This window comes from Bufo bufo, chromosome 2, assembly GCF_905171765.1.
Source record: "Bufo bufo chromosome 2, aBufBuf1.1, whole genome shotgun sequence".
In the NCBI taxonomy this organism is placed as follows: domain Eukaryota; kingdom Metazoa; phylum Chordata; class Amphibia; order Anura; family Bufonidae; genus Bufo; species Bufo bufo.
Genome location: NC_053390.1, coordinates 648,345,779 through 648,371,267, shown reverse-complemented (window position 1 = coordinate 648,371,267; position 25,489 = coordinate 648,345,779). Strand labels below are relative to the sequence as shown.

The 25,489-nt window shown below is 40.6% G+C and overlaps 1 protein-coding gene across 2 annotated transcripts in view; it reads left to right on the top strand.

Moving 5' to 3' along the window:
• NR3C2 (nuclear receptor subfamily 3 group C member 2) overlaps positions 1–25,489 on the top strand; it is a 368,336-nt gene that overhangs the window by 306,265 nt on the left and 36,582 nt on the right. For both annotated transcript variants that reach the window (XM_040418530.1, XM_040418529.1), the window contains exons 5-7: positions 9,478–9,828; positions 12,232–12,376; positions 22,508–22,638. In XM_040418530.1, coding sequence (XP_040274464.1) covers positions 9,478–9,828; positions 12,232–12,376; positions 22,508–22,638 — 627 coding nt within the window. The remainder of the gene's footprint in view (positions 1–9,477; positions 9,829–12,231; positions 12,377–22,507; positions 22,639–25,489) is intronic.

Here is a 25,489-nt window from a genome sequence, read left to right as displayed (position 1 = left end):
AGATCTGGCCTTGCGGCAAGTGTTCAGGATTTTTGGCCGGAGCAAAAAGCGCAGCATGCTGCAGTATTTTCTCCGGCCAAAAAACGTTCCGTTCCGGAACTGAAGGCATCCTGATGCATCCTGAACGGATTTCTCTCCATTCAGAATGCATTGGGATAAAACTGATCAGGATTCTTCCGGCATAGAGCCCCGACGACGGAACTCTATGCCGGAAGACAAGAACGCAAGTGTGAAAGAGCCCTAAGTTGCCCCCTTTTTTCAACTTTTGGCAAGTACTGTGCTAAAAGTGAGTTTTCAACCTCATTGACCTAAAAAAAACTGTAATAGTGATACCTTCTTTATAATGTCAACACAGTGCACACTGATTGTGTAAAGCATATATATAAGTTGATTATACAATTTCATAGATTAAGCGATGACACATTCCCTTTAAAGGGAATCTGTCACCTATTTTGACCTATTAAACCGTTAAAATAGCAATGTGCAATAAAGAACCTTCTTACCTACATGTGTCTTCTTTCTTTTATTCAACTTTTCATTCTTATAAATGAGGTTCCAAGGTGCCCAGAGGTGCGTTATTACTCTGCTCTGGTGCCCAGTTGAATAAAAGGAAGAAGACACATGTAGGTAAGAAGGTTCTTTATTGCACATTGCTATTTTAACGGTTTAATAGGTCAAAATAGGTGACAGATTCCCTTTAAAGCAGATGTATACAATCAGGGGCGTAGCTTTAGGGGGTGCAGAGGTAGCAGTCGCTACCGGGCCCAGTAGCCTGAGGGGCCCAAAGACCCTTGTGCCACATAAGAAGACACTGGTATTATAGAAAGTGTATGCAAGTTACACCTCTGGCTGGACAGAAGGGGTTAGGTTAAGAATTTGGTAAGGAGGAGGGGGAGGGGTGCAGTTTAAATTTTTGCCTCATGCAGCACGAAGGTTTGAGGGAAGAGGGGCCCGAGCTAAACTCTTGCACCAGGGCCAATGAGCCTTTAGCTACGCCCCTGTATACAATAAAAACCACAGGACAGTGTTTGAAGGCAGTTTATTTCTAGTTGCCAAGATGTCTGCTGATGCAGTATGGGACCACAATAGAAGCGGTATTGCAGGCTGTGTGCATGTATCTCTGCATACCATTATCCTATTGAGCATGCTTCAATTTCTTACTCCCTGAAACAAGCTCTTGTATACCTATGTTTCATCATATGGAGATACAGGCACAGCATATAACAGAATATGCACTACATGTGCACTATTTAATATATCCTGATCATAGATTTTTTTTTCTCAGTTTGTGTGCAACCATATTTTTGTCCATCTGTTTACTAGCTGCACTATAGCTTGCAGTATGATTGCTGTGTTTTTTACTTTCAAGACTGCGACGGGTGTAACATTGGACTTTTTTTATCTTTTTTTTTATACCAATTCTTTTTAAAAAGGTTTTCTAGTTAGGAGTATACATTTTTATTAAAGGTAACCTGTCAACATGAAAATGCAAAATAGTCTGCATGTTGCAGAGCAGAAGGAGCTGAGCAGATTGATACATAGCTTTGTGGAAAAATATTCAGAAGACTATTTCATTCATTTAAATTCCTGCTGTTTCTGGGCTTTGAAGTCAAAAAATAGTTCCTATCAGTGACTGACAGCTAGCTCTGATCACTGATAGGACCACCTGCTTGATGTTAAAGCCCAGAATGAGCACGGATATAAATGAATAAATTAAACGTTTTACAGAATTTTTTAATACAAAACTATGTATCAGTCTGCTCAGCTCCTCCTGCTCTATAAACTGCTGCCTGCAGCTCAGACACCATGTTCAACATGACAGGTTCTTTTTAACTACAAGGGAACTTGCCAGCAAGTGTTCAGTTTTCCTGCAGCTCCACCACAAATATGAAGAGTTAGGCCTCTTTCACACGAGCGTGTCTGGATAAGGTCCGGATGCTTTGCGGCAAACCCGCGCGAGTAGGTACCCAATTGCAGTCAGTTTTGACTGCGATTGCGTTCCGTTGTTCAGTTTTTATTGCGCGGGTGCAATACGTTTTGCACGCGCGTGATAAAAAACTGAATGTGGTACCCAGACCCAAACTTCTTCACAGAAGTTCAGGTTTGGGTTCAAGGTTGTGTAAATTGTATTATTTCCCCTTATAACATGGTTATAAGGGAAAATCATAGCATTCTGAATACAGAATGCATAGTAAAATAAGGCTAGAGGGGTTAAAAAAAAATATAAAAAAATAATTAACTCACCTTAATCCACTTGTTCGCGCAGCCGGCATCTCTTCTGTCTTCATCTTTGAGGAATAGGACCTTTGATGACGTCATTGCGCTCATCACATGGTCCATCACATTATCTTTTACCATGGTGATGGATAATGTGACAGACCATGTGATGAGCGCAGTGACGTCATCAAAGGTCCTATTCCTCAAAGAAGAAGACAGAAGAGATGTGGGCTGCGCGAACAAGTGGATTAAGGGGAGTTAAAAAAAATTTTTTTTAACATTTTTTAACCCCTCCAGCCCTATTGTACTATGCACTCTGTATTAAGAATGCTATTATTTTCCCTTATAACCATGTTATAAGGGAAAATAATAATGATCGGGTCCCCATCCCGATCGTCTCCTAGCAACCGTGCGTGAAAATCACACCGCATCCGCACTTGCTTGCGGATGCTTGCGATTTTCACACATCCCCATTCACTTTTATGGGGCCTGCGTTGCGTGAAAAATGCACAATATAGAACATGCTGCGATTTTCACGCAACGCACAAGTGATGCGTGAAAATCACTGCTCATGTGCACAGCTCATAGAAATGAATGGGTCCGGATTCAGTGCGGATGCAATGCGTTCACGTCACGCATTGCACCCGCGCGGAAAACTCGCCCGTGTGAAAGAGGCCTTACGCTACAGATTAAGGGCTCATGCACACAACCGTATATTTGGTCCACGTCCAATCTGCATTCTTCATTTCAAGGGGCCACACGTCATTTCTGCGTCCCATCAAAAACGTAGAACATTTCCTATTCTTGACTATTTACATTTCTATTGAAGTGAAAAAGAAAACGGGAGCATGCACATGACAGGGATCCATGTTTTGCGCATCTGCGAGTTTTGGACCACAAAACATATTTGGTTATGTGCATGAATCCTACGTTAATGGGTTGTTTGTGTAATGCATGGATGTTATTGGTGCTCCAAGGAGAGGGAAAGATGCTCTTTATAGTCACTGTGCACACTTTGGAGGAGGTTCAGAATGAGGGACGTCCTCTATTAAATCAGAATGCACCGATAAGTTGCTTGGAAATGTACGTTCTAAGCCAGACAATATCATCACTAGCATATACCGTAGAACAGAAAAATTCAGACCATGTTAGGTATTTGGGTCTGGGGCTATTTTTGACTGGTACGTGATCAATAAGATTTCCATTTCCAGTAAAAAAAATAGTCCTGTGTTTTCCTTTTCAAATCTTAATAATAGTCTTTTGATGTGTGTTTGTGTTCACCGACAGCCATTATACTTCAATAACGGTAAGGAAGGAAGGAAAACATTCTAAACAGGATAAAATAAAATCATATAATATATTAACCTAAATAAAGAATGATTTCAGGTACTTGCGAGCCATTTTCATATGAGGATGGATGAGTAAATGTATGCGCTTCGGTGGGAGTGCTCTTCTTTTCCATTAATTGCGATGCATTCTATAGTAATGGAAATGCTTTCAATTGGTTCCAGGACTTTCTGTTATTTTAGTCATTGTACACATTAACAGATGAACACAGTAGGATTCTGATGTATCTGCTTTGTCTATATCGTTAACCGCTTCCTTGGCAACATTGTAGACCTCTGCTTACAAACAATAATATTGAGAAATCGTAGCAAGGCTCTTTGAGACGTCTGTGACATGGCAGTAGTTCTGGGAGGCAGGAGGTCTTTTCGTAAAGCTGCACTAGTGCTATCCTACCTGACCTTCAACATGGAATTCTAACTTCCCCGCACACTTAGTGGTCACCAAGGTAACCGTTTCAAGATCAGTCATTTCAGTATTTCTGTATTTGAGTTTCTGTATGTTTGAGGAAATATATTGCATTGCCAGAGATGTGTTTTTGTGTGTATTTTTGTAGGAATATAATAAAAGGAGCTTATATTATACAATACAGTAAATAAGTCTGTAGAGATTCATTGACTATCCTTGTTAAAGTATTTAAGAAAGTTCAGCATCTTGGTAAAGGGACATTGACATTGAGTTTATATCACCGTTTAGTTTTCCGTTCTTCTGATCCGTAAAAAACAGATTCTGTTTTTAAGGGGTCGTTTACTATCAGATATAAACATAAATAACCTTTGTGGCGCAATCTGCGGCTTTTCCCCACTCATGACAGGTCTAAAAAAAAGGAGCGTGGTGTTGGCGGGGAAGGGGCAGGCCCTTCTTATTTATATTTTTCTACGGCTGTTATAGGCGTAGAAAGTGGTCTAAATCTACACCAGTAAGGGAGCTGGCATAGATTTAGACCAGAGGTGGTTACGCCAAAGTTATGTAGAGGCCGGCCATTCTACTTCAATTCGGCGCATCAACCGCCAACTAAAGGGTGGATGATTACATCTTAATAAATGACCCCCTTAGCGCACTCGTTCTGGAGGAGAACTGAGGGATCTGCCACAGCAGACAGCTGAGCATGGACTTGTTTTGATGTACAGTTTACTGTAGAATTATTGCTATAAGTAAGATGTAACTGCATATAAATTGTATCTGAAATAGGGTGTACACTGGGTACGGGGAAAGAGGTAGGCAGCAAGCTGTTGCTCTCCGCACATTGGTTTCTCGACATTTCAGGACCGGATTATATCCATTAAAGATTGATATCTATTTTAGCCTCCACAGTCTTGAATGCCATTAAAAATATAATGTATTTATTATAAAAAAAACTTGCTTGTGTGCAAATCAGTGAAAAGCAATAGTTGCCGCTTTTCTAGACTTTGGCATTTATGTGGCATATAGGTGATCGGCCAACTGACTTGACCAGGAACAGTTCTGTCTAAGTTTATGCTGCAGGTTTTCTCAGCAGTCCATGGATGAGACTTCTCAATGATCTTTTGGGATCCTTCACTTCTATGGGAGTTACAGAAACAGCGTAGCACAGCCCTATTGGTTAATTCTGTCATTCTCTGGCACATCTCAGCCATTCATGGAATTCCCATTGTATGACCCTGGTTGTACAATGGGTAGTCCTTGAAGTACTGAGATGGGAACACCCCTTCAACAGCATGGCTTGAAAACCAGCTTCATCTTTTCCATAAATTATTTGTTTTCTAGATTCTCAAGTTTCCAGGTTTCAAAAAATAAATTCAATGAAAAGTTGTGAAATTTGTTTATATCTAAAAGATGAAAATCTTTCCCAGTCGTTTGTTGATCACTTGGGTTCATGACCTGTTAGAAGAGAGATTGGATGCAGTGGAATCAGAGGTCACTGTCGCTGGAACAAGACAGATGGATAAGATAAAGATGACTATAGAGAGACTAGATAGATGATAGAAAGATAGATAGTATACTAGAACCTGTGCACCATTATAGAATAAGGAAGCTTTATGTACTGAAAGCACAATATCGCTTCAGTAGGTAAACTTCAGCACCAATGTCTCAATGGTCCAATTGATAGCCCACATTGTACTGGTTATACAAGCTCATAATTAGATGAGAAATGGGGTCTTGCTGGTGAAAATAGTAGTTGAACATTGCTGACCTATGTAATTACAAGTAGTGACAGTAAGAACATTGCAGTAGAGCATTTTCAAAAATGATTTGCCTTTAAAATAAAGAGTGACAGCTCCGCAGCAGGAATATTCCTGATCACGGCCGCCTATTTCCAGAGTCATTGGCTTTGGTTTCCACTAATGTGGTAGGCAGCTAGTCTCTACCTAATGCTGTACACCTGCTTTCTTAATAGACTGCGTTAATTTAACAAGTTTATCATGGAATTTCTTATTTTGTGACCAGTGAAAATGCCGCGTGCTAAACGCTGTAGTCATAAGTGTTTAACTCTTGTAAAGTTTTGAAGAACACTCATTTGAATCCATTAGGATCACACAGTAGAAAAGAACTGCAGACGTAGCGGTTCACACAGGAGAAATGAAAATATGCCACTAAGGTGCTTTACATGATTGTCTGTGATTGCCTACCAGGTAGACGACTAATGTACTTTCGTTAAAAATCGCAAATCATATAAAGCAGCCATTTGGAGGACAGCTTAAGTCTACATAATATTGTCAAGGTTATATGTGTGTTCTAACTATTACTGTGCTCATTCATCATTCAGAAATATACACACTGTGGTTGATTTACAGGTTTGAGAAGCAAATATATATTTTATACAATGTGACATGTTTATATAGCATTGAGTTATGGAGATTCGCACACACTTCCTGTTTTGGTTTTGATTATCATTTCTTTGCCATGCTTTGGTACTGTTTAAGCTATGGGGGAGATTTAGGACAACTATTAAACCGTAAATCTGTCTTTGTTGCCCATACCAACCAATAATAGCACAGATTTCATCTCGTATTCTGCTTTTAAAAAATTAAAGCTGCAATGTGATTTGGTTGCTATTTGCAACAAAGTCAGATTTACATGTAGACAGTTTTCATAAATCTGTCTCTAGGTTTTGTGCCAGAGGCTCTGATTGGTGTTAAAGGGAACCTGTCACCAGTTTTATGGTGTCCTAACTAAGGGCAACATAAATAAGTGACTGATTCTCTTAGCAAAATGCTGGGTCACTTTCTTTGATTGACCCAGTCAATCTGCCAACATCTTGTATTGAAAAGCTCCAGCTGATAATGATGAGTCATGAATATTCATGAGCTCCTGACTCTCCCCGCCCACCTGCTGCTGATTGACAGTTATTTTCCATATGAACCAGCAGCAGGTGGGCAGGGCAGTGGCTATAGCTCTGAATTAAATATACGCTGGACTCACTGACATCACGCTGGACTCAAATCAGCTCATTGGCATGTGGCATCTTTGTGTGTATATTATGAGGTAACCATCTGTCACACCAGTAAGTGAATACATCTAAGGTACTTTTTAGTAGTTAATGATTGTATATAATTAGTTAGATTATAATTAAATATTCACATGACAGGTTCCCTTTAACGTTAGAAGATAAAAAGCACAATGGTGTAGATTTATAATAACTGATGTAAAGGAAAACTGGTGTAGTTGCCCATAGCAACCCATCAGATTTTCCAAAGATGTTCTGAAAATGGAAACGTGGAATCTGATTGGGTGCTATGGGCAACTAAGCCAGTTTTCTTTTACACAAGTTTCATTCATTTTTTCATTAGATTTTTTTTCACATTATTAAAGTAATTAAGTTGTGGCAAAAACACACAGTAGATCTCTAACCCCTGACCAAATACATCTGCCTGTTATGGTCTGCAGCATTTAAATGAACGTGCTTTGCGGAGGCAAAATTCGTTAAGTCCAAAGCTGCATTAGTCATGAATAACATTGGGCTTCGATTATACCACTTTAAAAACATTAGATACCCAAAATATAAACAAAATAACTGAATGACTGTGTGGGAACATAGCTAGAAAGCCTATTCAAATACACCACATGATTCATTCCCACCATTGATATGTACTCCCTCTATTGTTTTATATAAATATAGGATCAATCATCCATGCCATGGTGTCCACTAAACACTGCTGATCCAATGCCCCAGCAGAGTGGTGGGCTATTAGTAAGGCACAGGTATTGCCAAGAACAAAACGATAGAGTAAAGCATAAAGTGTTTATGCTAACCTAAGCATATGGTAACAAACCTAAATACGTAGGCAAAGGAATGAGCAAAGCATAGTATAAATCTGAACATACCGTTTGCAGAGCTGGAGGGGGCACAAAATAACCCCGACGTTCGTTTCGCCACGCTAAAGCCCACCCATTAGTTTCTGTGATGTCACCGTCAACACTGTCTGGTGGAAGCCTCCGCCTAGTGGTGTAAAATATATACAGACAGCCCTTGCCCTGCGCGAATACAGCACAGAGCATGAAATGCTCCAATGCCATATCAGAGGAGCTGCCTGGGGGAAAAAGGGGATATATCCGGGTTCAGCTCTAAATCTGGACAATCTCTATAATTAAGAAGTAGCGTTGATTCAGATGAAGGGTGGGGGGGGGGGGGGTCAATTTGCCTGTTCCGCCTAGGGTGTCAAAATACCTCATCCCGGCCCTGGAATCATGGGGGAGGAAAGGTGCATTGGTATAAAAAAAATGTTTTAGACATCATCTATTGGAAACAACATAATTTGTTCCTATTAAAACACAGTTGTAACGACTAAATAAAAAATAGTTGCAGTTACATTGTAGCAGATTACTTTTTTTGCAATGCAAATGAATTGCAAGTGTGTATCTGTATAGAAGACATCTATATCTGGGATTCCAGAGTAATAGAACCTGATTTTCTTATTTATTTCTTACTCCTATATTATTACTGATGATGCCATATATTCCTGTCAAAAAATGTAATCATTGGAATCAACCAGTCATCTTCTGTCCTATGCCCAAAAAACTCCACCAATGTAATATTTTGACATGGCTTTATTGGGCCAGTCATTATGAATGCTAAAATGAATCATTAAAGGGGTTGTCTCACGTCAGTTAGTTGCATTTATCATGTAGAGGAAGTTAATACAAGCCACTTACTAATGTATTGTTATTATCCATATTGCTTCCTTTGCTGGCTGGATTCATTTTTCTATCACATTATACACTGCTCGTTTCCATGGTTACAGACCACCCTGCAATCCATCAGTGGTGGTCGTGCTTGCACACTATAGGAAAAAGCATCAGCTTCACTGGTGGCAGAGAACACGGGAGCGCACATAGGCTAATGCTTTTTCCTATATCGTGCAAGGACAACCACCACTGATGGATTGCAGGGTGGTCTGTAACCATGGAAACGAGCAGTGTATAATGTGATAAAAAAATGAATCCAGCCAGCAAAGGAAGCAATATGGACAATCACAATACATTAGCAAGTGGCTTGTATTAACTTTCTCTACATGATAGATGCCACTGGCTGAAGTGCGACAACCCCTCTAATATCAGAATTATATATGGTCTTAAGGGTAAAACTTCATTAAATAAGAACTGGTCATGCCAATTTATATATCTTAAGATGTCTTCATGGAATGTGGAATTCAAATCTGACAGTATACAATTTTTTTAAATAATTTCTATGAAAATGTTTTCCGTTTAATCTCCACTGGATGAAATGCTTAAGATGAAGTGCAAAAAAAAAAAGTTGATTTCATTTAGTGACTCTAATAGAGCCACAGACAATCCACTTTAAACATATACTTATTCTTTTGCATAATTCCACAGAGCTGTATAAGTTTCTAGATGGTTTACAGAAAGTTTAGTCCTATACATGTTTGTATACCTTTCCATTTATCCTTATTTTAATTTTATTTTTTGTCCTTCCAGCTCGAAAGTCAAAAAAGTTGGGAAAATTAAAAGGAGTTAATGAGGAACACCAGCAACCACCACCACATCAACAGCCTCCACTACAAAGTCCAAAAGAGGAACCAACATTCACATCCACCTCAAAAGAAACCTCTGTATCCACAAACACAACTATCGTTCCAATTATATCCACTGTATCCCCTGGACTTTCCCTGTCAGCAGCTGTAATACTTGAAAACATTGAACCTGAAATAGTGTTTGCAGGATATGACCATGCCCAGCCAGACACAGCTGAGCACCTCTTGTCCAGCCTCAACCGTTTGGCTGGGAAGCAGATGATACAGGTGGTAAAATGGGCAAAAGTAATTCCAGGTAAATGCACCAAGTGTGCAGTTGTTGATTTGATTTTCAACCAACATATTTACAGAAGCATCTCATACAATGATTCAAACACTGGATTCATTTGGATTGTAAGGAATACAGTGCATTCAGAAAGTCTTCAGAGTTCAGACCCTTTCACTTTTTTCACATTTTGTTATGTTGCAGCCATGTGCTAAAATAAAAAACCTCAAATTTTTCCCCATCATTCTGTACTCTATAACCCATAATGACCAAGTGAAAACAAAAAAATCTTTGCTAATTTATTGAAAAGGAAAAAACTCAAATCTTGCATTGACATAAGTATTCAGACCCTTTACTCATTACTTAGTTGAAGCACCTTTGGCAGCCATTACGGACTCCAGTTTTCTTGGGTATGATGCCACAAGGCTTGCACACTCTGATTTGGCGATTTTCTGCCATTCTTCTGTTCAGATCCTCTCAAGCTGTGTCAGGTTGGATGGGGACCGTTGATGAACAGCCATTTCAGGTCTCTCCAAAGATGTTTGATGGGCTTCAAGTCAGGGCTCTGGCTGGGCCTCTTAAGGATATCCACAGAGTTGTCCCTAAGACACTTGTGCGTTATCTTGGCTTTGTGCTTAGGGTCATTATCTTGTTGAAAGGTAAACCTTCTGCCCAGTGTGAGGTCCAGAGCCCACTGGATATCTCTGTACTTAGCTCTATTTAGCTTTTCCTCAACTTTGACAAGTCACCCTGTCCCAGTCACTGACGCCCCCCCCCCCTTTCCCCCACAGCATTATGTTGCCACCACTACGCCTCACTTCAGGGATGATATTGGGCAGTGCCTTGTTTGCTCCAAACATGATGCTTAGAACTGAGGCATCAGACCAGAGAATATTTTTTCTTACAGTCTGAGTCCTTTTAGGTGCTTTTTTGCAAACTTTTAAATGTCTTTTTTTGAGAAGAGACTTTTTTTCGGCCACTCTGCCATAAAGCCCAGATTGGTGGAATGCTGCAGTAATGGTAGACGGAAGTTTCTTTCATCTGCACCCAAGATCTTTGGAGCTCAGAGTGACCATTTGATTCTTGGTCACCTCTCTTAACAAGGCCTTTTTTTTCCTGAACTCGATTTTTTGGTTTTAATGTTACCACAAGGCCACAACATAACAAAATGTGAAACTGGTGAAAGTGTCTGAAGGCTTTGCAAATGCACTGTGCAAGTGCAAGAAGATACGGATATCCCAAGTTATAAGACTAACTGAAAACATGAGATGGGAACAGGTCAATATATGACCATGCACAAACAAGCAACATGACTTATTCCTGTTGGTGGCTTTTTTACCTCCAGTTTGCTGTAGATTTTTTGCAACCTAAACTTCAGATTATAACCAACTATGGAATAAAAAAGAAGCAACAGTCGTTGCTCTGTAATTTACAGACTAAAAAATAATCATTGGAAACGAGATGAGATTGTACTTTTTGGGCAAAAAGATTTCTACTGTCTATGACTGACTTCAGATATTTTAGATCTGTACTTATTTAAAAGGGTAGGGCTGTGGTATTTAACTGATCACCATTTATTTTCACGGTTCACATTATAAGCATGCTGACGATTTGACTATTCACAGCAATCAGCCAGTTTTCCGATGCAGAAGGGATTATACATTTCCACCAATATTGTACTTCAAAGTTACAATGCACAAAATGATTTGCAGTTGCTATTATTTACTTTATATACTTTTGTAAAGTTTTACTCATGTTAAGATGAAAAAGAGTAGAGTGTTTAGGAAATGTGTCCCTCTGCTATATGAGACCCTGGCAGGGAAGAGCTTTATTAGTTAGCTGCGGTCATCTCTAGACTCCACATTTAGCAGCAGTAGAACTAAGAAGGCATTATATAAGCATTAATTCAGCTCTCCCTGCACAACATGAGAATGTTTAACATTACAGCTTGGAATTGCTGAGCATTGTGGAACTAGCTTTGCTTTTTTCCATTATGTGGTGTTTTAGGTCATCTTAATAAATTGCTGATGGTCTACCAGGCACTCTCCAGCCATTCAGATAAGTCTCATCCTTAGTTTACCCATACCCAGAGCAGTTGGCTTCTTAAACTACAATTCTTATAATGTCTAAAGATTTAATAGCTAAATCAAGTTTATAAACTTTCAACACAATGCACCTTTATAAAGTTTAAAGCAACAAATTACAGGTTCAAATTAAAGTTCCAAGGGTGGTTCCAGGATTTTCAGCGCCCCCTAATGGTGGTAGTGTGGTATCATGGCATTTGCGGCAACTTCAGTATTGTAATCTTGGATTTAATGCAAGCTAGGACCAGTACAAGATTTATACTGCCATGTATTTACAAACTTACTCCACTTTATGTATTACGTTATGGACTTCAGTGTTCCTTACTGTGGGATTATTCCTTTCCTTTAGGATTTCGAAACCTGCCTCTTGAGGACCAAATTACTTTAATTCAGTACTCCTGGATGTGCCTGTCTTCGTTTGCTTTGAGCTGGAGGTCGTATAAACATGCAAACAGCCAATTCCTGTATTTTGCTCCAGACCTGATATTTAATGAGTAAGTATAATAAATATACCCCCGATAAGAGCTGTTGAGGTTTCATGTACATCTTTTATGTCTTGAGCAATCTTGGTGGTTCAACTTTTATTTTGGTTTGCTGAATTACAAACATGGAAATGGCTTTTATAGAACCAGCCTTAAAGAGGTTTTCTCATCAGCCCTTTCCTGATGACCTATTAGGGCATATGGAAATAGGAGACGGGGTTCCTTACTCAAGATCCTCCTCTGCAAGCCAAAACGGAGAGCTGCTAATATTTGAATGGCAGCGTGTAATAGTATATTTCTTCTATAGCAGCCGCTGCAGGAGAAATTTTAGTACGACACATCTTCCTTTTGCAAATCGTGGAGGTCTCATGAGCCATCTCCCCTAACAAAGGGGTTGTTTGTGATAAGACAACCACTCTAAGAATACGTGAAGTGTGTCAGCCATTGGTGTTACACTTTTATTTGACCATTGCTCCTAGCTCTAGAGAGCTATATTCATCCTCTTCAAACATTATCCAATCCTTTCTTCATAAAACGTCCAAGAAGCTGGGGAAGAGATGATTTGCTCTCATTTAAAGGACACTAGAACATTTTTCTCATTCACAAACATGCTTTGTTTCTGTGATGCTTTTTAAATCATCATCTTTTTCTCACCCCCCCAAAACATGAAGTGTTAGAAAATGTGTACGGAAAGAACATTACTTTTTATTTCTTCAGAACCCTAAGAAGAGTGGATAAGCATTTATCTTTTTAAACCAATATATTCAAGTTAATTTTGCTTTTTTCTGTATAAAGTAATCTTGCCGAGCTGAGATATTTCTTCACTGCAGATTTTTAGTTTTCCATTTATCCGAGTAGCATAGACGTTTTATTGCTTATTCACTATTTTCATTTCTTATTCCCTTGAGTGGGATGCTCTTTAGTACAAATATTTAACATGTAAGAAGGGGGAGGGGGAGTCTCTTGTGATTGAAATTGGTTTTCCCACAAGTTAACTTGTATGTATTAAATCCCATTCAGTTACTGGAGATGTGAAAAGCCTTAGGCTGCAATGAATTTAGGTACATTCTGGTATGCTAGCAGTACAGTAGACAGACAGGAGGACAGATATATAATGAGACAATTAGGTAGAGATCGGTAGATATGCTAGATAGATATGATGGAGAGATATTTAACTTGAAAAATGAGGCAGCACTCCAATGTGGGTAAAGAGTTGGGGACCCGCTTTATTACCCCAAAAAGCATTTTTGGGGTATTAAATTGGGTCCACCACCCTTTCACCCCATTGTAGTGCTGCTTAATTTTTTCAAGTTGAATCTCAGGACTATCAGCCAAACGTCTTGGAGGAATTGCACCCAGTATTTGCATCTGTTTGGGACAGTGCTGCTGTTTCTTTTTTTTAGATAGATACCAATATATATATATATATATATATATATATATATATATATATATATATAATATATATTAGATTAATAGATTGATAACTAGTAGATATATATGATAGATAGATTTTTTTTTTAAAAAAGTCTTTATTCTTTCCTGTACTTTATTCCATTACTGTTCTTCTGAAATGATGGAAGCAAATTGAGAGACAACCTGCCCCTGAGATTTCATCTTTATTCTGCTTTCCTGTAACTAGTCAGTGCCTCTAATACCATAGGTCACACTAGGGCTGGGCGATATGGCCTTAAATCTATATCGCAATATAATTTGAAGCATGTGCGATATATCGCCATATATTATTTTCTTCTGTATGTATACAAATTATATGGCTATCATCATCCATATCCCCCAGCCAGCGCCATCAGCCCCATGCCATTGCCACCATCATGTCCCCCATGCCATTGCCACCATCATCATGTCCCCCAGCCAGTGCCATCAGCCCCATGCCATTGCCACCATCATCATATCCCCCAGCCAGCGCCATCAGCCCCATGCCATTGCCACCATCATCATGTCCCCCAGCCAGCGCCATCAGTCCCATGCCATTGCCACCATCATCATGTCCCCCAGCCAGCGCCATCAGCCCCATGCCATTGCCACCATCCTCATGTCCCACATCCAGCGCCATCAGCCCCATGCCATTGCCACCATCATCATGTCCCACAGCCAGCGCCATCAGCCCCATGCCATTGCCACCATCATCATGTCCCACAGCCAGCGCCATCAGCCCCATGCCATTGCCACCATCATCATGTCGCACAGCCAGCGCAATCAGCCCCATGCCATTGCCATATCATCCATGTCCCCAGCCAGCTCCATCATCCCCATGCCATTGACACCATCATGTCCCACAGCCAGCGCCATCAGGCCCATGCGCGGCTGGCTGATGGAATCCACAGGAGACGGACCGCGTCTTCTTCCCAGCATGCACTGGGAGGGACCTGACGTCACACACAGCGTCAGCCAGCGCGCTATGTGTGCACGCAAGGCCCTGGCCAGTGCATCGCGGTGCAGAGTCGGGAGTCCACGGAGCGGTGAGTGAGAAGTAGGGCTGCAACGATTAATCAACGTTATCGATAATATTCGATAACGGGATTCGTTGTCAAGGAATCCCGTTATCGAATAATCGGCCGATTCGTTGCTATGCGGGCGGGAGCGGACGGTCAGGCGCTATGCCTGCGGGTCCTTGAACTTTAGATCACCGCATCTTTATTACCTTACAATGAAGCTCCAGTAACAGGCAGAGCGGGCGGTGGCATAACGTCACTTACTCACGTGACGCGCATGCTCCGTCTGCTTCATTCATAAAGTAGGTGGAGCAGGCGTGTCACGTGAGTAAGTGACGTTATGCCACCGCCCGCTCTGCCTGTTACTGGAGCTTCATTGTAAGGTAAAAGAAGATGCAGTGATTTAAAGTAAAAGTTACTGCCGGTTAAGGAATACTGCTGTGAGCGGTGGGGCCAGGGATTTTATGGGGAGGGGATCTGTGTATGGCACTGTTATGGAGGGGATCTGTGAATGGCAGATCCCCCTCCCCATAACAGTGCCATCCACAGATCCCCCTCTCCATAACAGTGCACAGATCCCCCTCTCCATAACAGTGCACAGATCCCCCTCTCCATAACAGTGCACAGATCCCCCTCCCCATAACAGTGCCATCCACAGATCCCCCATAATAGTTCCATCCACAGATCTCCTCATAATAGTGCCATCCACAGATCCCCCCCATAATAGTGCCATCCACAGATCCCCCATAACAGTGCCATCCACAGAACCCCTCCATAACAGTGCCATCCACAGAACCCCTCCATAACAGTGCCATCCACAGAACCCCTCCATAACAGTGCCATCCACAGAACCCCTCCATAACAGTGCCATCCACAGAACCCCTCCATAACAGTGCCATCCACAGAACCCCTCCATAACAGTGCCATCCACAGAACCCCTCCATAACAGTGCCATCCACAGAACCCCTCCATAACAGTGCCATCCACAGAACCCCTCCATAACAGTGCCATCCACAGAACCCCTCCATAACATTGCCATCCACAGAACCCCTCCATAACAGTGCCATCCAAAGAACCCCTCCATAACAGTGCCATCCACAGAACCCCTCCATAACAGTGCCATCCACAGATCCCCCATAATAGTGCCATCCACAGATCCCCCCCATAATAGTGCCATCCACAGATCCCCCCCATAATAGTGCCATCCACAGATCCCCCATAACAGTGCCATTCACAATTTGTTTTAATATGGCCTTTGAACATAATTTTTCAAGTAATACCATATAAACCCCTTTTTTTGTCATTTTGTTGTTTTTTCCCGATTAATCGATGAAATTATTGACAACTAATCGATTATTCAAATAATCGTTAGCTGCAGCCCTAGTGAGAAGCTTCTTCAATTCACTACCGCTCCGTGGTCATCTATCACGATATGGCGATATAGCTAAAATCTATATTGTTGCCCGAATTTATGGCGATAATATCATATATTGTTTATATTGCCTACCCCTAGGTGGAAAAATCATAGTAGACATATGGATATATGTAAGCACTCTGGTTGAATGTGGTTTTGGCTTCCTAAAATAACTTCCTAATATTTAAAGCAATTGACTGCACTAGATTGAGTCACTGGGTCTGTGGAGAATGAGCGGAAATTGTAATTATTAGAGAGATGAACTTGGATGAACTGCCCGTTCTATAAGGGGAATATTTGTTTTCTGTCTCTCTCTATACATGTAGAAAAAAGAAAATGTATTTCAGTCCTATTGTGATTTTAATGCTTGTATTGGTTATATTGTGAAATTTCTATTCCGAAAGCTGTTAAGTAAAAGTTAAAATAATTTTTGCAAATCTCTACCTGTAATTAGTGCAAGGGTTTTATTCTGTAGTCTGATTGCCTTGTTTTTGTGTGTTGGGAATGATGGCCAATTAACAAGGATAAAAAAAAACAAGAAATGTATTGATATAAAACATATGCAAAGAGGTATCTCTCATAGGTTGTTTCTGATTGTGGAGGTATGATGCCTGGGACCCCTGATAAGTTTTTTGAGAGGACCTTCTGCAGCTCTGGGCTAGTGATACAATGGACAGCACTGTGCATGGTAAACTGAGAGGAGGCAGCAGCGCTCACCAGGCCTGCAGTTTCCTCAAAACAGCTGATCAGCGTGGTTCCTGGGTGTCGGACCCCCACTGATCAAATATCCCAAGGATAGGTCATCAGTATAAAAAAAAGTCGGGAAAACTCCTTTTCTACAAGCCTTGGAACATGAAACTAGCCGATCCATATATCCTTTAGCAGACAGCTGTTTCCAGGTACTTGGCTCTCATCAGTATAGTGTAGGATTCTGGCTGGCTAAGTATAGAAGGCCAGCAAACACCCATCAAATCTTTCAGCCTAGTTAATATAATTGCAATAAACTGCAAAGGTCAACTTACCTAACAATAACCACAGGGAGAAAATGGTGACACCCAACCAATAAAAACCTGCTTTAACCTTGCAGAGTGACATTCAGCCATGGTAAATATTAGAGATGAGCGAATCGTACGAAGTGGAATTCGTTCCGAATTTCAGGATAAATTAAATTCGCCTAGAAGCTGAATTTCCTCGTGCATCCGGTCAGTGAATTGATTTAACCTGAAATAGTATAAAAATCAAAAAAATTCAAACTTACCTCCTCCATTTGCTCACGATGGGCCCCCAGCCTCCATCTTGCTTGAAGATATCGGCCGAAATCCCGTGAGGTGCGAGATTACATCATCACGCCACACAGGATTTCGGCCAAGATCTCCAAGCAAGATGGCAGCGGCCAGCCCGTCGCGATCAAATGGAGGCGGTAAGATTTTTAAGAAATTCGCTCATCTCTAGTAAATATGATGGTCACCATTTACTTGCCTATGTTTTCAGATGATAATTTGTTTGCAGCCTCAGAAATTTGGGATTAGCATTGCATAATGTTCTGTAAGACTGCGGCTACCTCTTAATGACCTTTTAGTTATAAAGCCTGTAATTCTTCTTGGTATTCTGATTTCTATAGTAACCGTAAGCAGGATAAATTCACACAACAAGCTGTACGGTTAGGGAAGTGGCTTTCTTTCAATGTGAACATCTTGTCTGCTTACCTGTTTAGATCTAATATCATTGACTTTTTAATTGGTTTTTACATCTACTCTCTGACATTGGTGTGTCTTTTATGCTATCTTGTCTGAAATAGTGGAAGTTAATTTCTGTTAATACGCTATGTTTATGTTCTATATTTGCCTCTTACGGACAAGTTACATACGCTCATTTTTTCTGTTACATTGTGAAATCTATCATTTACATTTTGGGTCACTTTGTAATGATTATCATCAGAGGGATCACTTCAGGCTCATGGGTTCCAATGCAATGGGCCTCCATTTACTTTCTGATATTTTATGTAGCACAAGGGATTTTGGTCTCCCTCAGGTACTAGGCCACAGGTGGCATTGCTACCTCGGCACTCCTTATGACTACACCCAATTAGCATTAAAATTGTAAACTATATTTCGTCAAAGTTGTAAGAAGTAAATGCATGCAGCGCTGTAGACAATATAGTTACTTATCTTAAAGATCCCTTTCTAGTCATCTTAAATCACTTGACCTTGTTTGAATGTAACATAGGAAATATTGCATTCAGGAAATGGCTAAACTCGCAAATGTGCAGTATTTTTCCTGACATTTATTACAAATATAAATTCTGTGCCAGCATCACCTCTGCTCCAGCACTTTAAGGTAGGATATAGTTACTGGTCCCTGATTCTGGACCCGAAGAATCTAACTTGAGTAAATTTCTTTTAATGCTGTGTATGGATAGATGGTGCTGGGTGGGACCAGTAGGAAAGACACTGGGCCTTATACATAAACGACGTGACAATTTGTGTACAGACCCTGAACAGGGCCTTACACAGGTTACAAAGCCTTAAAAGGTTTGTTTGAGATTTTGATATTGATGGCCTATCTTCAGGATAAGTCATCAATATCTGACCAGTATACAGTGTACAGCACTGTGCTTGGTAAACTGTGAGGGAGCCTCAGCACTTACTCTTCAAACAACTGATTGGCGGGGGTCCCCCAACGATCAGATATTGATGACCTATCCAGAGAATAGGCCATCCACATCATAATTTTGGACAACATTTAGAAGCACTCAGTGGTCCACTGTTTGGAACCTCTGTGAAGCTTCATATTTTGGGGAAGAATATCTGTATAATACATAGTCGTTCTCAAGGATTCCATTTGAATCTGCACGCAAATGAACTTTACATGCCTCCCTAAAATTACCGGCTCCCAGCTGTACAGTATTTGCCCATGGCATGCTATGATCGCTGTAATATGAATCTGTACAAATCCATAATACAACCATATGCATGGACCATTACTGTATATACAGTTATATTTTAGCAATGCCCATTTGAAAGTTGTTCTAAATGCATAAAGTGAGTACATGTACTGTATTAAGGCCCCACTATACCCAAAGAATCGGGTATAAACTTGAGGAAATTGATTGTGCTTTATGTCCATACACTTTACTGGACTGGCGTAGCATCTTAGAACATAGCAGAATAATTCACTCTTTCAGCAACCTCTCTTTCCATCAGCACTGGCATCAGCTGCCTGTAACTCAGAGGAAATAATGCATAAAGCAGGGACTGACCCACTAAAGGAATTAATCAGGCAGAGAGTCCAAAGTAAAAACTGCGCTAAAGAAATATTTTCTGTATAGCGGATTAAGCTGCTTGCTAGTGACGTTTTTCTTTATAGATATTTCTTACTTTTTATTTTGTGGCTTAATAGAATAGAATAAAAATTCCACAAAGAAAACTATTCAATTTAAGTCACAGACAGGATGATTCATGCTCACACTCACCATATTACATACTTCTATTTACACAAGAAATTGGTGTGCTGTAGTAGATTTTAACTTGTTTCTATATGAGTTTTATTATTGAGCATTTTTGCATGACATGATCAAGGGAAATAAGAAAAAAAACTGTATTGACTGATTTTTATAGATTATTCACTTTTTTAATGCACTGATATTTACACATAAGCCACTATAGTTTTATAATTTGATTGATCATGCTTATCAGTCAGCTACTGTCCCTAACTTTCTACATCATGTCAGCATTATCTGTTGTGATTAAAGGGGGTCATACACACAAATTGTAGATAAAAACATTCACATCAAAAAGCACATACTGATACTTTTCCAATATAGTATTCTTCCCATTTGTATTGAATGTATCACATTATAGTTTGATATTTGCGTTATGGCAGCCACATGTATATAAGAAACGTTAAATGAATTCTCCTGGATTTTATATTGATGACTAGGTCATCAATACCTGTTTGGTGGGGGTCCGACATCCAGCATGCTCCCTAATCAGCTGTTCTGCAGTAGCTCCAGTGCTGGAAATAGGCGCCGGAACTACATGGCTTCATCTATTGTGTAGTGAGTGGTTACTGCACTGCTTCTCTCATTCAAGTGGATGGGATCAGCGCCGCAGAAACCTGCTCCGTCCACTACACAATGAATGGAACGGTGTAGTTTTGGCGCCTGTTTTTGGTGCTGGAGATAGTGCAGACCAGCTGGGTGTTGGAGCCCCCACCAGTCAGATATTAATGACCTTTCCTAGGGATAAGCCATCTATATAAAAACCCTTTAACGTTTCTTATATCCATCTGCCATGTGTAACACAAATCTTAAACTAAAACACGATGTATGCTGTTTCACAGCAATGGAAATGTTAACGAATAAGAAGAATATTATATTGGAAAAGTATCAGTATTTTTATCTGTGTGTGTAAGACCTCCTTTTATTTTTATGTGTGTTTGTGTAAGACCTCCTTTATTCACAACTGAATAACAGTAGTTGACAAGATGCTGTGACCATCATCTATTGCCATTGATGGATTGTGTGTGATCCACCTCCAGCTTTATACTATAAATGTTACTTTCAGTGTAATCCTGCCCTATGATGATAATCTTATAGCATGATTTCTGCAACTAAGGAAGTGTCAGCCTATTGTGACCAGAGTAAGAACTGCAAGATTTCACAAAAGTTTTGTACCTATAGTAATAATAATGCAAAAATGTAAAATCTTTAATAGAATACAAATGTTAAATAAAATTATGTTTAACATAAATCAGTAAATAATAATACTGTGCTAAATGTTAACAAACTCTACAGCTGTAGCAATAAAGACTCAAGACTAGGAATACGTTCACTTTAAGCAGCTTTTTTCTTTTTTTTTTTTGTCACTATAGACCTAACAATTACCTGTCTGACTCATTATCCGTCAGATCATTTGATTGACTGATGCTTATGACTATGATCAAGATTGATATGAAAGCTTTTAGTGGGGATAAATGGAGACTAAAAGGCGATACAAATGTCACCTATAGTCCAGTATTGTCAAGTCCTACATAAAGCGATATAATATTGTATATGTGCATTATATTCATGAGAGTAGAAGTATAATGTCTATTATACTTGGTTTAAATGATCATTTTGCTATATTAAAACGCAGTGAGAATCCCAAAAATCCAAGCACGCGGATCTTCAAACAATAAAGAAATGCCTTTCCATGAATTGTATATAAATCCCTCAATGAACAAGTGCAGACAATGAAAGATTTATCTGCAGGGCAATACAAAGTAACCTAGCTGTATTTTCTGCTTGGAAAAGTCATTTTCTGGCATGCTATCTTTATGGCTTTATTTAAATAAAGTAATTGTGTGGTTTGTGGTAATATCTATTACTGTCAAGCAGCTGAAGCCTTTGCTCTCTGCTGCTTCAGAAACCAAACAAGTTCATTCATTGATTCCTTTAGAGGTCAGTATGGATTTTATGGCTGGAGTCTTTCTCGGATCTGTGCAGAAATGAAAATGTTCCCCAGTAGCACTGTCATATACAGTAGAATTCCCAATAACCACGCATTCTTCAGGCTAGTGGTGGGCTTTCAGCACTATTTTAAAATAGATTTAAAAAAAGAAGAAAAACCTGTATATCTTGCATGAAGATGTTAGTTCCAGTACTACATTTCAGTGCATACTTGCAATATTCACCTCTCTACTATCAGAGATGCACAGTTCTGTGGGGAAGATTTATCAAGACCGCCGTTGGCCATGCCCCCTCCCCACGCCCCCTTTTGGAAAAGTGGCAATGGTGGCATAAAAATATTTTTTGTTTCAATGACATATAAAGAGTTGCAAGCATCGGGTTCGTGACTTTTTTTTACACCATAAGATCTCCTATGACTCTTCAGCTCCCTTCTCTCTCAAAACCATTCCTTCAAAACACGGGCATATCTGGAATATCATTTAGTTTAAACTGTTGTGTCAGATTTCATATTAGGATCATGTGGCTCCAGATAAACTAAGGTTGCACCGTCTATCTAAACCTAGGCTATCCAGCTGCTGCAAAACTACAACTCTCAGCATGCCCTGCTAGCTATAGACTGTTCAGGCATGCTGGGAGTTTGTTTTGCAACAGCTGTAAGACCGCAGGTTGGGCATCCATGATCTGAACCACAATGTTGATGGTTTTGGTTGGCAGGGTGTTTTTCCCCTGATTTATGCGGCATTTATATCGTTTGCAAATGATTGCATTTGCACAGTGCAGATCTATTGACATGTATGCCTGATTGTATATTATTGGTTCTCTTCCAGAGATCGGATGCGCCAGTCTGCCATGTATGAGCTTTGCCAAAGTATGCAGCAGATAAGTCTGGAGTTTAATCGTTTGCAGCTATCCTTTGAGGAATACACAATCATGAAAGTTTTGCTACTACTTAGCACAGGTAAACTATTCAACTATGTATACTTACGTTTTGTTAACTCTCCTGTGTTCCTTATCATTGTTACTGTCAAGAATATTTAAAAAAAATTTTTTTTAAAAATCTAAAATTGCACAGTTTTCACATTGGCCACTAGGCCTAAAATATGTCAAGACTTCCAGATGATAGATACAGTGGACACGGGAGGACTCATTGACATCAAGTGGAGAATTTTCTAGGCATGTTCTGTGACCTATAAAGAGTTTAGAAGGGAGTAGCTAAGGAGTAGCTGTGGCATTGTTTCGATAGGCTTCTGCAATGTCACAAGATTTATTTTCATCCAGTGTTGCATTAATATTTCACCAAGATCTTGCATTGATGATAGTATAGTCTGATTGCTGCGCAAAGCCTTCTCCAGCACATCCCAAAGATTCTCAATGGGGTTAAGGTCTGTGAAAATGATGTCTTATGCTCCCTGAAACACTCTTTCACAATTTGAGCCCGATGAATCCTGGCATTGTCATCTTGGAATATGCCCAGGCCACCAGGGAAGAAAAAATCAGTTGATGGAATAACCTGATCATTCAGTATGTTCAGGTAGTCAGCTGATCTCATTCTTGGAGCACATACTGTTGCTGAACCTAGACCTGACCAACTGCAGCAACCCCAGACCATAGCACTGCCCCCACAGGCTTGTACAGTAGGCACTAGACATGATGGGTGCATCACTTCATCTGCCTCTCTTCTTACCCTGATGTGCCCATTACTCTGGAACAGGGTAAATTTTGACTCATCAGACCACATGACCTTCTTCCATTGCTCCAGAGTTCAATCTTTATGCTCCCTAGCAAATTGAAGCCTTTTTTTTCCTGGTTTGCCTCACTGATGAGTGATTTTCTTACGGCTACACAGTTGTTCAGTCCCAATCCCTTGAGTTCCCTTCGCATTGTGCGTGTGAAAATGCTCTTACTTTCACTAATAAACATAGCCCTGAGTTCTTTATTAGTGACCTCTACAGTACCCCGTCTCGTTAACAGTGATTTCCACAACAACCCACCCCCTTAAAAGTGACCTCCACAGAGCTCCGTTCCCTTAAAATGTGACCTCCACAACACCCTGCCCCCTTAACGGTGACCTCTATAGCACTCCGCCTCTTAACACTGACCTCCATAGCGGACCGTCCTCTTAACTGTGACCTCCACCGTTCCCTGCCCCCTTAACAGAGACCTCCACAGCACCCGCCCCTTTAACAGTGACCTCCACAGCAGCCCGCCCCTTTAACAGTGACCTCCACAGCGGCTGCCCCTTTATTAGTGACCTCCACAGTACCCCATCTTCTTAAGTGATTTCCACAACACCCCGTCCCCTTAACAGTGGCCTCTACAGCAATCTGTCTCTTAACACTGACCTCCATAGCGGACCATCCCCTTAACTGTGACCTACACAGCAGCCTGCCCCTAGGGTGGCCACAGGTCCGGTTTTAGGCCGGATAGTCCGGCTTTCAGACTCCCTGTCCTCCACCCGGCGCAGGGCCTGGTTGGACAGAGGGAGCAGCACTGTGCTGTCTGAGCGTGAGCTGCAGGGAGAAAGTCACCCTCCCTCCCACCCCTGCAGCTGACAGCTTCATTTTTTTTAATCCTTGTCGGCTGCGGAGTGGGAGGTGCGTGGCCTAACCAGGTTGGTGCGTGGCTTAGTGGGACCTGGGGCGGGGTTTTTAAGTCCATCTTTTAAGGGTGGCCTGAATGGCAACCCTACCTGCCCATGAACTGTGACCTCCACAGCACTCCACTCTCTTAACAGTGTCATTCACAGCGCCCTGACCCTTTTAAAGCTCACCTACAGCAGTGAAGAAAAATGGGTTGTTATGGAAACCTGGTATAAAACTGTGTGTAGGTGGAGACTAAGGGCCTGCGAGCTTCTATTGGCTGATAAGGATCATGTGACCAGGCTTCTATTGGCTAATGCATTTTTTGGGAATATCTTAGGAACGGTACGTGCTAGAGAGCGGAGACCCGGTCTAAAACCTGCCCGGACACCTGATGTACCTGTGTGCCAAATTTCACGATTGTAAATGTGACGGTGCAAATTCTTTTAGTGGACATACACACATACACTCAGCGTTATATTTTATTTATTTTTTTACTCAATAAAATTTTTATTGAAGATAATTTTCCAATACACACAGTGACGAGTTACAGAAAGAAAAAAGTACATAAATAATCATATCCAGACAGAAACAGGGACAAATAAAAAAGGGGGTTCCACATATGAGTACTAATAATATGACATTCAGACAGTATGGAACTGCACTAGCCATGTATAATAACAATATTAGAGACAATAACCTCTCCTCGCATTAGTGGTGCTGCATATAACATTGTGTTCAAAGAACATCTCAATAACGTACATTATCAGACAGTCATATTCTTGCATTGAAAAAGAAGGGACAGATCCCATATGTCCACGCCCCAGGGAGCATGATCATGAGTACATACATAGAGCGTGATTAAAGAAGGTAGTGAGGCAGAGTATCTGCAAATGGGCTGGACAACCAACACAACCACCTATTGTGTGCCGCTATCCTTTCCTTTACCGACGAGGCAAATGTGAACTCACAAAGCATATGAAAATTCACTACTTTGATAACATCATTAATTAATGGAGACCTAGCATCCTTCCACTGGCGAGCGATTATTTTCTTCGCAGCAAACAAGACATGCGCTACTACTCCTCTAAATTCAATAGGTATGTTCCCTAGTCCTATACCCAGAACTGCCAGCTCAGGAGTTAATATGTCTTTAACCCCTAATATCTCTGCTAAAACCTTAGAGACTAAGCCCCATAGTTCAGTGAGATTGGGGCATGTCCACCACAT